At 50.2% G+C, this 12,756-nt stretch overlaps 1 protein-coding gene across 2 annotated transcripts in view; it reads left to right on the top strand.

Annotated features, from left to right (window-relative positions):
• Positions 1-644: 644 nt before the first annotated feature.
• The window catches only part of LOC133339381 (uncharacterized), a 39,503-nt gene continuing 27,391 nt past the window's right edge, over positions 645-12,756 (top strand). For both annotated transcript variants that reach the window (XR_009754722.1, XM_061547522.1), the window contains exons 1-2: positions 645-990; positions 2,995-3,084. Coding sequence is in view for 1 of the 2 variants with exons in the window: in XM_061547522.1 (XP_061403506.1) it covers positions 849-990; positions 2,995-3,084 (232 nt within the window). In the remaining variant the exon portion in view is untranslated. The remainder of the gene's footprint in view (positions 991-2,994; positions 3,085-12,756) is intronic.

The following is a 12,756-nucleotide window of genomic DNA, read 5'->3' as shown; positions in this document are numbered from 1 at the left end:
CTCAACTAGGTGGCTGATGTTATCATCACCACGTGGACGTTGATATCAGCAGATAAAGACTCCAAACTCGTGGTGACATCGATGCTGAATGTGGAGGGGGAAACCTGGAGGACCCGGAGACAATCCACGCGACCACGGGGAGAGTGAACAAGCAAACTAAAAATATACAGCAGCAGGCGTCAGGGTCGGGATTGAAGCCACGACCTCCTGTAGACCAGGCGAGGTGGTTAACATCTCTTGACTTAAAGCTTTCGTGACTGCAGGAATTCACATTCTTCGGATCTTTCGGTAAAGTCGCGTATATAGGTTCAAGGAAAATAAGAAAAACTACGACGTTTCGATCGCAACACAAGCGATCGAAACGTTCTATTTTTAGTTTTTTGTTATTTTCTTTTAAGCTATCTACGTGACTTTACCGAAAGACCCAAACAATAAAGTTAACATCTGTGACGTTGTTTGTGCTGTACTCCACCCACCCCTTGGACTAGAGAACCCCAGAGTCATCTCACTTCCTTCTGAGTCACAGTCGTCTAACACGGAGAGGGGGTGGGGGGTGAAGCACCCATTGGGCTGTCAGAGTGTGACGGGGCAGGTAGCACCACCCACTGTGCTATGAAACACACGCAGTGACAGCCACTCACACACACACGCAGAGGTGACAGCCACACACACACTCACACACGCAGAGGTGACAGCCACACTCACACACGCAGTGATAGCCACACATTCACGCAGAGGTGACAGCCACATATTCTTAGATTTTTTTCGGTAAAGTCACGTAGGTAAAACATTCAAATTATTAATTTTAAATTTTTACCTACGTGACTTTACCGAAAAAACCTAAGAATATGAATCCTTACAGTCACGAAAGCTTCAAATCTAGAAGTGACAGCCACACTCGCACACTCTACACACACACGCGGTGCCACTCAACACGTGCATCGAATCATCATCGTTCACCCCACGGAGCTGTGACATGGGCTAACAACGGTGAGGATTTAACTCTTTGTGAGTGTGTAAGTGTGTGTGTAAGTGTGTGAGTGTGTAAGTGTGTGAGTGTGTAAGTGTGTGAGTGTGTAAGTGTGTGAGTGAGAGTGTGTGAGAGTGAGAGTGTGTGAGAGTGTGTGTGTGTGTAAGTGTGTGTGTGTGAGTGTGTGTGTGTCAGGCTGGATTGTGTGAGGAGCTCACAAATCCTGGAAAGATCTGGGCAAAGTCCCATCGGTGAGCTCCTCCGGCAGGCAAGGCTGCGTTGGCTGGGTCATGTAGCCCGCATGCCCAGCCACCGCATGCCTAAACAGCTTTTGTTCGGCCGGATCGAGGGGGCTAAACGGGCGCGGCACAGGCTAGAGAAGAGATGGAGTGATGTGGTACAGGAGGACGTGGAGCTGAGTGGACTGGCCGATGACTGGTACCAGCGGTGTCAAGATCGGGGGTGGCTAAAGCACAGCAAGTTGGTACAGTAGGGGGCAAAGGTGGTGCATCAGCCAGTCATCTCGGTCAGTCGATCCGTGGCACCTGGGTCTGCCCCGTGATCTCCTGCCAGCGGGCGTTCGACACTTCACGTGGCCTTAAGGTGCACTTGGCCTGGCACAAGCATCGTGGTGACGTCACCGCCACTTAGTGGCGAATGGCGGTTGTTGTTGTTGTTGAGTGTGTGCAAGTGTGTGAGTGTGTAAATGTGTGTGAGCAAGTGTGTGAGTGTGTAATTGTGCGAGTGTGAGTAAGTGTGTGTTTGAGTGTGTGTGTAAGTGCACCTAGCCTGGCACTGGCGACGTGGTGACGTCACAGTCACCGTACGTAGCCAACCACGGCTAATCGGAGTTGCGTGTGAAGGACACCAATCTAAGCACAGCAACAGCACTCAGTTCTAAACAAATGAGTGCTCAATCCAGATGATTTTAAAGTGGCGTCCCAATATCGCAAGCAAGAGCGTTCCAGACGGCCGCAGAAGCGCATCCCAAAGCGTGCGAGGCGATGTGTGTGTAGGTCGACTCAGCCTCAAATGTTCGTAAACATCGCCACTAGGGAGACAAAGGCGGCCGGGCGTGGTGCTACCCACCCACCCCCTCGTGTGCCACAGTGCCGGTAGCCTTCACAGGCGCTGCTACTCGCTAACAGCACTTGCCCCTGCAGTCTGTTAGAGGCTACGTGGGTGATCTTTGTTTTTGTGCAGTTGGGCGAGTTGAGAACTTTGATCTTTGCACTTTGTGTGTGCGGAGCGGCAGTGGCAGCGAGTAGCGGAACGAACCCGGCGAGACGAGTTCGATTCCCGCTCGGGGCTCAACACCCGCGGGTGACGATGATCTGAGCCGGTCCCGGGACTGCCCTAAGGTCGACTCAGCCTCAAATGAGTACCGACAGTCTGTTAGTAGAAGTCAGACTGGGGTCGTACTCTTAGGTTTTTTCGGTAAAGTCACGTAGGGGAAAAATAAATAATAAAAGTAGAAATAAAATAATAAATCACGACGTTTCGGGCACAACACAAGCGTCCGTCATCAGGTGGGACAACCACAGCAAGAAACTATTGTTTAATATTATTTATGATTTATTTTTACCTACGTGGCTTTACCGAAAAGAGTATGAATCCTTGCAGGCACGAAAGCTTAAAATCTAGAATTAAACTGGGATCGTTTGTTTGGTATTTCAGGCGCGTACCTCTCAGGTGAGTGAACAACACAGACAGGTTCGTGAGTGGTATGCGAGCAATGCTGCCGTGGCCTTCAGTTGAGGAACCGGTTGGACTACGCTCTGTGATTACCGGTCTAACCGGGAGATTCAATCCCAAATTTCATTAACTCACTCCGAGATTCAGACCCCATTGAGATTGTCTCCTGTTTTTGAGGTCCTTTATTTAACCACCAGCTGAGAGAGCTCCTATTGAGATTCATTGTCTCGTGTTGACGAGTCTTGCCGCGCGGTGATGTGGGGAGATGTGACCCTCATGCCAAACGATGAATTAATTTGTAAATCGTTTGTAACTTGTTCATTTTACAGAATTCCTGTCCTACATTCGTAAAGGAATGGACCCGACTTCTCCACTTGGAACAACAAAAGCAACAACAATATTTGTACTATTATTATTTGGTAAGTAGCACCACCACCACCACCACGTGTAGCCTGTAACAGGCTGTTGGGGCAAGCGCTGAGCGAGGCTCAGGGTGGAGTGTCTGGAGCAGGGGTCACGTGGGGGTCACGTGTGAACGGAGTGGAGTGTTGAGACGGGAGAAGAGGAGGCGGATGGGCGATGGAGTACAGTTGAGGAGGCTCTCAGAGAGGAATGGAAGGAGGCTAAAGAGGGGGACTGCTTCATGTACAGGGGCACTGCTGAGTCTATGGGTAGCAGTGCTGAGTCTATGGGTAGCAGTGTTGAGTCTATGGGGTAGCAGTGTTGAGTCTATGGATAGCAGTGTTGAGTCTATGGGCAGTGCTGAGTCTATGGGGTAGCAGTGTTGAGTCTATGGGTAGCAGTGTTGAGTCTATGGGCAGTGCTGAGTCTATGGGGTAGCAGTGTTGAGTCTATGGGGTAGCAGTGTTGAGTCTATGGGGTAGCAGTGTTGAGTCTATGGGTAGCAGTGCTGAGTCTATGGGTGAAAGTGCTGAGTCTATGGATAGCAGTGTTGAGTCTATGGATAGCAGTGTTGAGTCTATGGGCAGTGCTGAGTCTATGGGTAGCAGTGTTGAGTCTATGGGGTAGCAGTGTTGAGTCTATGGGTAGCAGTGTTGAGTCTATGGGCAGTGCTGAGTCTATGGGCAGTGCTGAGTCTATGGGGTAGCAGTGTTGAGTCTATGGGTAGCAGTGTTGAGTCTATGGGCAGTGCTGAGTCTATGGGGTAGCAGTGTTGAGTCTATGGGGTAGCAGTGTTGAGTCTATGGGGTAGCAGTGTTGAGTCTATGGGTAGCAGTGCTGAGTCTATGGGTGAAAGTGCTGAGTCTATGGATAGCAGTGTTGAGTCTATGGGTAGCAGTGTTGAGTCTATGGCAGTGCTGAGTCTATGGGTAGCAGTGTTGAGTCTATGGCAGTGTTGAGTCTATGGGTAGCAGTGTTGAGTCTATGGGCAGTGCTGAGTCTATGGGCAGTGCTGAGTCTATGGGGTAGCAGTGTTGAGTCTATGGGTAGCAGTGTTGAGTCTATGGGCAGTGCTGAGTCTATGGGGTAGCAGTGTTGAGTCTATGGGGTAGCAGTGTTGAGTCTATGGGGTAGCAGTGTTGAGTCTATGGGTAGCAGTGCTGAGTCTATGGGTGAAAGTGCTGAGTCTATGGATAGCAGTGTTGAGTCTATGGATAGCAGTGTTGAGTCTATGGGCAGTGCTGAGTCTATGGGTAGCAGTGTTGAGTCTATGGGGTAGCAGTGTTGAGTCTATGGGTAGCAGTGTTGAGTCTATGGGCAGTGCTGAGTCTATGGGTAGCAGTGCTGAGTCTATGGGTAGCAGTGCTGAGTCTATGGGTGAAAGTGCTGAGTCTATGGATAGCAGTGTTGAGTCTATAGGTAGCAGTGTTGAGTCTATGGGTAGCAGTGTTGAGTCTATGGGTGACAGTGCTGAGTCTATGGGTAGCAGTGCTGAGTCTATGGGTAGCACTGCTGAGTCTATGGGTAGCAGTGCTGAGTCTATGGGTAGCAGTGCTGAGTCTATGGGAAGCAGTGTTGAGTCTATGGGCAGCAGTGCTGAGTCTATGGGTAGCAGTGCTGAGTCTATGGGTAGCAGTGTTGAGTCTATGGGTAGCAGTGTTGAGTCTATGGGTAGCAGTGCTGAGTCTATGGGTAGCAGTGCTGAGTCTATAGGTAGCAGTGCTGAGTCTATGGGTAGCAGTGTTGAGTCTATGGGTAGCAGTGTTGAGTCTATGGGCAGCAGTGTTGAGTCTATGGGTAGCAGTCTTGAGTCTATAGGTAGCAGTGTTGAGTCTATAGGTAGCAGTGCTGAGTCTATGGGTAGCAGTGTTGAGTCTATGGGTAGCAGTGTGGAGTCTATGGGTAGCAGTGTTGAGTCTATGGGTAGCAGTGTTGAGTCTATAGGTAGCAGTGTTGAGTCTATAGGTAGCAGTGCTGAGTCTACGGGTAGCAGTGCTGAGTCTATGGGCAGTAGTGCCGAGTCTATGGGTAGCAGTGCTGAGTCTATGGGTAGCAGTGCTGAGTCTATGGGTAGCAGTGCTGAGTCTATGGGTAGCAGTGTGGAGTCTATGGGTAGCAGTGCGGAGTCTATGGGTAGCAGTGTGGAGTCTATGGGTAGCAGTGTTGAGTCTATGGGTAACAGTGCTGAGTCTGTGGGTAGCAGTGTTGAGTCTGTGGGTAGCAGTGTTGAGTCTATGGGTAACAGTGCTGAGTCTATGGGTAGCAGTGCTGAGTCTATGGGTAGCAGTGTTGAGTCTATAGGTAGCAGTGTTGAGTCTATAGGTAGCAGTGTTGAGTCTGTGGGTAGCTATGTTGAGTCTGTGGGTAGCTATGTTGAGTCTGTGGGTAGCTATGTTGAGTCTATGGGTAGCAGTGCTGAGTCTATAGGTAGCAGTGTTGAGTCTATAGGTAGCAGTGTTGAGTCTGTGGGCACTGCTGAGTCTCAGGGTGTCGTTAATTACGGCACGAGCACAGTCAACGTGCAAGTCGTTACATCGCCTTTCACTCAACTATAAAACAATCCATAAAACTACAAACTCCAATAAACCGTCTGCATTAGTTGGAGAGGCACCACCCACACACGCGCGCAAGAGATAACACGCAAACAAGACAAAGATCCCCCTTATAGCCTCAACATGATGTTGGGGCAAGTGCTGTTAGCGAGTGGCAGCAGCAGCGCCTATGAAGGCCTGGCGTGGTGCTGGCCACCCACCGACTCACACAGAGACCCACCGACTCACACAGAGACTCACACAGAGACCCACCGACTCACGCAGAGACCCACTGACTCACGCAGAGACCCACCGACTCACGCAGAGACCCACCGACTCACGCAGAGACCCAGACTCACGCAGAGACCCATGGACTCACACAGAGACCCACGGACTCACACACAGACCCACCGACTCACACAGAGACCCACCAACTCACACAGAGACCCACCGACTCACACAGAGACCCACCGACTCAGAGACCTACCGACTCACACAGAGATCTACCAACTCACACAGAGACCCACAGACTCACACAGAAACATTCATTTTCACGTTATGTTTCGGCTTGGGTCTAATTGTCCACGGTCAACTAACGTTGGTTGTAAATCACCACGGTCCCTTACGTTATGGCAAGCTTTGGGGCCACTTCCTGGAGTCGTGGAGTTCTTCCATTACTAGTAGGGTACATTTCATAAAAGCGTGTTTAAAAAAAAATTCATTTTACTTATTGTTTGAAGACTTCCACAATAAGAGGCCCTCGGCTTCGTTCTTGCCTTCCAGCTTGTATCTTCCTCCACGCATCGTGCCCTCTCCCCTTATATAGCCCTCAGCCCCCTTGTCTCGAATGTTCCCTCACTCCATTTCCCTCAACCAATCCCCGTCCTTCCCCTCCAAACCGTCGCCTCCGAGTTCCACTTCGTTTCCCGCCCATTCTCATTCAAAACTTTTCCTCCAATCACTGCAAAAGGTCCTTGCCTCCTGACCAATCCCCGTGGAGGCCTCGTTCCTCCAATCAGAGACGTTGGTTTATCTTTGAATGGCCGTTAGGCTGCACATTGGCTTGGGGTCATTACACACACAGCAGTACACACACACACCAGTACATACACAGCAGTACACACACATCATTGCCCACACAGAAATACACACACAGCAGTACACACACAGCAGTACACACACTAGAACATAAACATAGCAGTACAAACACGATGCACCCATAGCCCAGCCTCACCTTATGTGAATCAAGGCGCGATTCCGATGGAATTCATGAATAAACTCCTTTAAAAAAGTTTTTTTTTAAACAACGGTTTCGTTAACAACTTCGCTTAACTCACGGTCGAGAAGTGCGTCAATGGCGTTTTTGACCTACACAAATATATATATAATAAGGCGTCCATACAAAATGTAAATTGCTTTAAAGTAGCGAATTAATTGATTAATTCATGCCGACTTTGATACAGGCATTGTCACCGTATCCGAGTACGTGGGCAAAATGTGGAATTGATTGGACAACGGGAAGTAGACAAAATCTTGATTACAAGATTTGACCACGACAAACATAGAGGAATCAAGTGGCTGTCCCACCTGATGACGATTGCTTGTGTCGCGTTCGAAACGTCGTGATCTATTATTTGTCTACCTACGTGACTTTACCGAAAGAACCAAAGAGTATGAATTCCTGCAGTCACGAAAGCTTCAAATCAAGATTATGTTAAACCGTTGAAAAATTAAGAAACGCGACATTTTTTTTAAAGCTCCCTGAGCTACTTAGCTCCTTTTCAGACGCGACCTGGACCATCACTAATGAGAGCAGCTCAACCACGTGGCTGATATCATCATCATCATCATAGCAGCAAAGACTCTGAACTCGTGGTGACGATGATTCTAAATGTGAGAGGGGAAAAACCGGAGGACTCAGAGTGAAAAATCCACGCAGCGACCACCACGGGGAGAGAGACGCAGACTCCACATACACAGCAGCAGCAGCAGCGTCGCCAGGGTCTGGGATCGAACCCACGACCTCCTGCAGACCAGGAGAGGGAGACGACCTCTCCTCGCCACCTGCGTGTGGCCGCTGTCTGTTTGTGTCTCGTGACTTGCGCAAGAGAGACTCGACATCGCTATATTGGTTTTGGGGTTTCCCCCCCCCCCACACGTCCCCATTAAATTTACTGACAAATACACGCGTCACTACTATAGCGTGCTGGGCTTCCTGGCTGCCTGGCTGTGCTGGAATGTAAAACGTCATCTCTGCATCTTAGAACAACAACAAACAACAACAGACGTCGTGCGTTGACGGTATTTCCCAGTGGGTGCGATGTGCGAGACCTTCACAATGGCTGTGTCACGAACACGCTGAGTCAACTCAGATCCTCGGTTCACGATCTGCATCTGAGCGTATCTCACCTTTGGAGGTTCACAATGGCCTTGAACCAAGTTCAACAAAGACAAAGACCCCCCGCGTAGCCTCAACAGACACACGTACACACACACGTACACACACACATACGCACACTATTCATAGGCGCGTCATTCAAAACGCTCAGGTGGTTGGATGCTTCAGGGGTCAGATTGCTGACGCAGCAACCGCGGAGTTCCTGGAATTTTATTCCAGATGTGAGCCCTGTAAGGGGTTGGGTGTAAGCCTGGAGGCCGTGATTGACACAGAGACCCATAGACACACACAGATACCCATAGACACACAGAGACCCATAGACATACATATAGACCCTTAGACACACACACAGAGACCCGTAGACACACATAGATCCATAGACACACACAGAGACCCATAGACACACATGTAGACCCATAGACACACACAGATACCCATAGTTAACACACAGAGACCTATAGACAACACACAGATACCCATAGACACACACGTAGACACATAGACACACACGTAGACCCATAGACACACACAGAGACCCATAGACACACACGTAGACCCATAGACACACACAGAGACCCAGAGACACACACAGAGACCCATAGACACACACAGAGACCCAGAGACACACACAGAGACCCAGAGACACACACAGAGACCCATAGACACACAGTGACACAGAGACCCGTGACACAGGAGGGTGCGGGCTGGTGGTAGGTGGCCAGCACCACCAACATACCCGCCCGGCCTCCTTTGTCTCTCTTGCACTCGCATTGCACTTGCACTGTTGTTGTTTTGACTCGAGTGAGTTTGGTTTACCACCGTTTAAGTGCCACCTCCATTTGTTATCTGTGCAGTGTTCACTACAGGACCCCTCACTGCACTTGATCTCGGCAGTGACCACGTTGGCCTTTGTCTTTATTGCTGCTGCTGTTGAAGTGATCCACCCAGCACTCACGGATCTTCCGTAGCCAATAGCCGGGCAACTGGGCTACATCTTATTGTTTAACTCTCACTACTCATGTTCACTACTCCTGTTCACTGCTCCTGTTTATTGTCACCAGGCTTAAGGACTGACCTGCTTTGTAGCTCTTTAATCAGAAGCGAGCTGGGCCATCACTAAAGATAGCAGATCAGCCACGTGGTTGATATCATCATCATCACTTTGGGAACCTCATTTGCCAGTAAAAATATGATAATTGGTTCTTTACCCTTCTATCTGGCAACAAAACTGACACCTTTTTACAAGGAGTCATGTTTGCATAGACCGCAATACCTGCAGTCATAATACAAACAAAAGAACATAACTCTGATAATGTGCACTGTCCTTGTTGTGCGCCAAAAGGCGCACAACATATTTTTACTGGCAAATGAGGTTCCCATTGTGTAGATGCTTGCCCCGAGCTCTCATACTCTGATGGTGCATTGTCCTTGAGTTGTGCGCTATTTGGCGTCATCTGGTCCAACCCATATGAGACTAGGCTCTAAGGAAAGCTGTCTCGGGTGTGGACCAATCAACTTCAAGGACAGTGCACATTATCAGAGTTATGTTCTTTTGTTTGTATTATGACTGCAGGTATTGCGGTCTATGCAAACATGACTCCTTGTAAAAAGGTGTCAGTTTTGTTGCCAGATAGAAGGGTAAAGAACCAATTATCATCATCATCATCACCACGTGAACATTGATAGCAGCAGCCAAATACTCTAAACGCATAGAAATACAGAGACCCACAAACACCCATAGAGACCCACAAACACCCATAGACATCCATATAGACCCAGAGACCTATAGAGACCCACAGAGACCCAGAGATCCACAGAGACGCATATAGACCCACAGACATCCATAGAGACCCACAGACACCCATAGACATCTATATAGACTCAGAGACCTATAGAGACCCACAGAGACCCATAAAGACCCACAGAGACCCACAGACACCCATAGAGACCTACAGACACCCATAGAGACCCACAGAGACACATACTAAACTAAGTTTATCTCACCAGGCGTAAGGCCCCACTGAGCTGCTATGTAGCTACAGTGATAGGTTTTTACCCTTTCAACTGGTACAAAAACTGACACCTTTATACAAGGGACCATGTTTGTAATAACCACAACACAAGCAGTCAAAATGCAAACAAAAAGAAACAACTCTGATAATGATAATGAAGTTGATTGGTCCACACCCGAGACAGCATTTCTAAGAGCCTAGTCTCACATGGTGTTGGACCAGATGACGCCAAAAGGCGTACAACTCAAAAACAGCGCACTATCAGAGTATTGAGAGCTCGGGGTAAGCATTTACACTATGAGACCTGTGGGGGCCGTTGGCCCCCGGGGTCCCTCCCGCCTGCATCCCCTATTCCGTTTACGTTACCCCACCTCCCTATTACCCACTACGGTTTCGCCGGCATTCGAACGCGACACCCCTACTATTACAGCCTCGCGCCGCGCTCCCACGCTGCGAGCATACGTGCGCGCATCATCATCAATCAAACGCCGTGCTCGCAGTATAGCCCTGTGCGGCATGTTACCAATGCGCATCCGTATCCGACACGTAACGAACGTATGCGCACTCCCACACACAGCTCTGCGCGGCACTCACTCAACACTGACCACTCACGTTAGGATCGCGCACCTGTATTACACACGTCGTGAACGTGCGCGCACACACATACAGCTCCACACGCGAGACCCACTCTTGCGCCGTTCTGCGCCAATCTGGCCGCTCACGTTACGATCGCGCACCTGGGGTACGCCGATTACGCACGCCGAGAGCTTACGCAAGTAACGAGCGCACGCAAGCGGGGCACACGCCGACACAACGACTCAAGTTGCCGCCGCCGTGCGCGCGAGACAAACCGTACAACAATGCGCAGCCGATTACGCGCTCGAGCACACGCAAGCTCGCACAAAGCTAACAGCTTCACTGCGCACCGCGGTTTCGCACACGCGAGCGGGGCGCACGCCGACACGACGACTCGTCCCCTCCCGCACTCGCGCGTGCACGTCAACACAAGTATCGTGCAAGGACGATTCTCCTCTCACACGGCTGCGTAGGCACGCCAACACACAAAAGTGCTCTCCCCGGGCGTTAACACACACACCTCCGTACCCGCACAATCGTACAGAGACCACGGCCTTTACGCATACAACGACCACACACCCGCGAATGCAGTGCACGCTAATACCACGTTCAAAAACACCCAACAACACGGTTTTGTTACTACGCTCGAGATTTTATTAGCCCTTGTTAACCCACCGAGCCACCCGTGTGTGTGTGCGGGCCAGCAAGGCGCTTCTAACCCACTCTCTAGTGGCGGGCAGCCCTATTCTATGCTGCGCTCTCTGTTAAACCGCTTTCCTACTCGTCCTTACCCCGAACCTACCCTCTCCTACGGATCCTACTCTCCGCTCTGAGGTGTTGTAAGGCGCGTAATACGATACCGTCTGTAGTCCTAGGTGACCTTGCGGCGCTCAGGTCGTCCTGCAGACGATCTAGCGGCTCGCCCGATGACTCCCTCGTCGTTGACCCCGTGTCACTACTCCAGAAGAAGAGAGCTCCCTACTGCCCCTGCGTTTTCTTTTAAACTATCCACATCAAAGGCTAGGCGCCCCCGTCCCGACCGCCTTGGTCTCTCGACCAATCCTGAGCCTAGGATTTCCCGCCCTTTTGCGATCCTGCCGGTCTTTGACCTTTTGACCAATCAGTAGCCCCGGGTCCTGATCCCAGCTATCCGCCTTGCTGGCCCGTGTTTGTGTTTGTATGCGTTTCTAACTGCGGGGCTCTCTGAGCTCGCCGTGGTCGTGCGATCTCAAATCCGCCCACGGCGCCGCAGTGTTACTTAGCCTGGGAAGGGTCCTGTCCAATTCCCTGGCCCTGAGAAACCGTGGGGTAACCCCCCGAGGGGGCCCTCGGGTGAAAACTCAGGGTAGGTGACCCGACCACGAGGCCCTACGTGGGTGCGGGTGCGTGCTTATGTGGGGGGGGTGATGGGGGGCAGTGCAGTGGTGGAAGCCGGGCGGCTCCCTGGCTCGGCAGAGCGGCCCCGTCGTTGTGGCACCACAGACCTCCTTTACCAGTGGCAAGATATAGTGGTACAAAAAACTGACACCTTTATACAAGTTTTTGTTCCAGTTGAAAGGGTAAAAACCTATCACTATATTTTTCCACTTGTAAAGGAGATGTCTCATAGTGTCTGCTGTGTAGCTCTTTTATTAGAAGCGAGCTGACCATCACTAATTCTCTAAACATGATGATGATGAGCCAGTTCGTTGCGCTATTAATTGTGATGGTCAGGTCGCTTCTGAAAGAGAGCTGTACAGCTCGGTGGGCCTTAACTGGTAACATCAAAATATTTTATTTTAAATATGGGTTTCGATGAGTATGGGTCTCTATGGGTTTCCGTGGGTGTCTGTGAATCTATATGGTTCTATATGAGTCTGGTCTATGAGTCTCCCTATGCATAGCTCTACGTACGATACCTGGAGCGGTGGTGTGTAGTAAACATCGACACTGGGGAGACAAAGGCGGCCGGGCGTGGTGATGGCCACCCACCCCCTCGTGTGCCACAGTGCCGGTAGCCTTCATAGAGGCCGTCCATAAATGACGTCACGCACCTGGGGGGGGGGGGGTTGAGAAATGTGACGTCACATCAAAATGCGCAACTTTAAATAAATATAGACAACACAATCTACTTAAGTAAATATACTTTTTACTAAATATTTTGTCCTATAACATCAGAGTGCAGCGCCACAT

The sequence above is a fragment of the Lethenteron reissneri genome, unplaced genomic scaffold (genome assembly GCF_015708825.2).
Source record: "Lethenteron reissneri isolate LAM-NWPU_2019-01 unplaced genomic scaffold, ASM1570882v1 scaffold_185, whole genome shotgun sequence".
Lineage (NCBI taxonomy): Eukaryota > Metazoa > Chordata > Hyperoartia > Petromyzontiformes > Petromyzontidae > Lethenteron > Lethenteron reissneri.
Note: the sequence above shows the minus strand (reverse complement) of the source record. Positions and strands in the feature narration are given on the sequence as shown.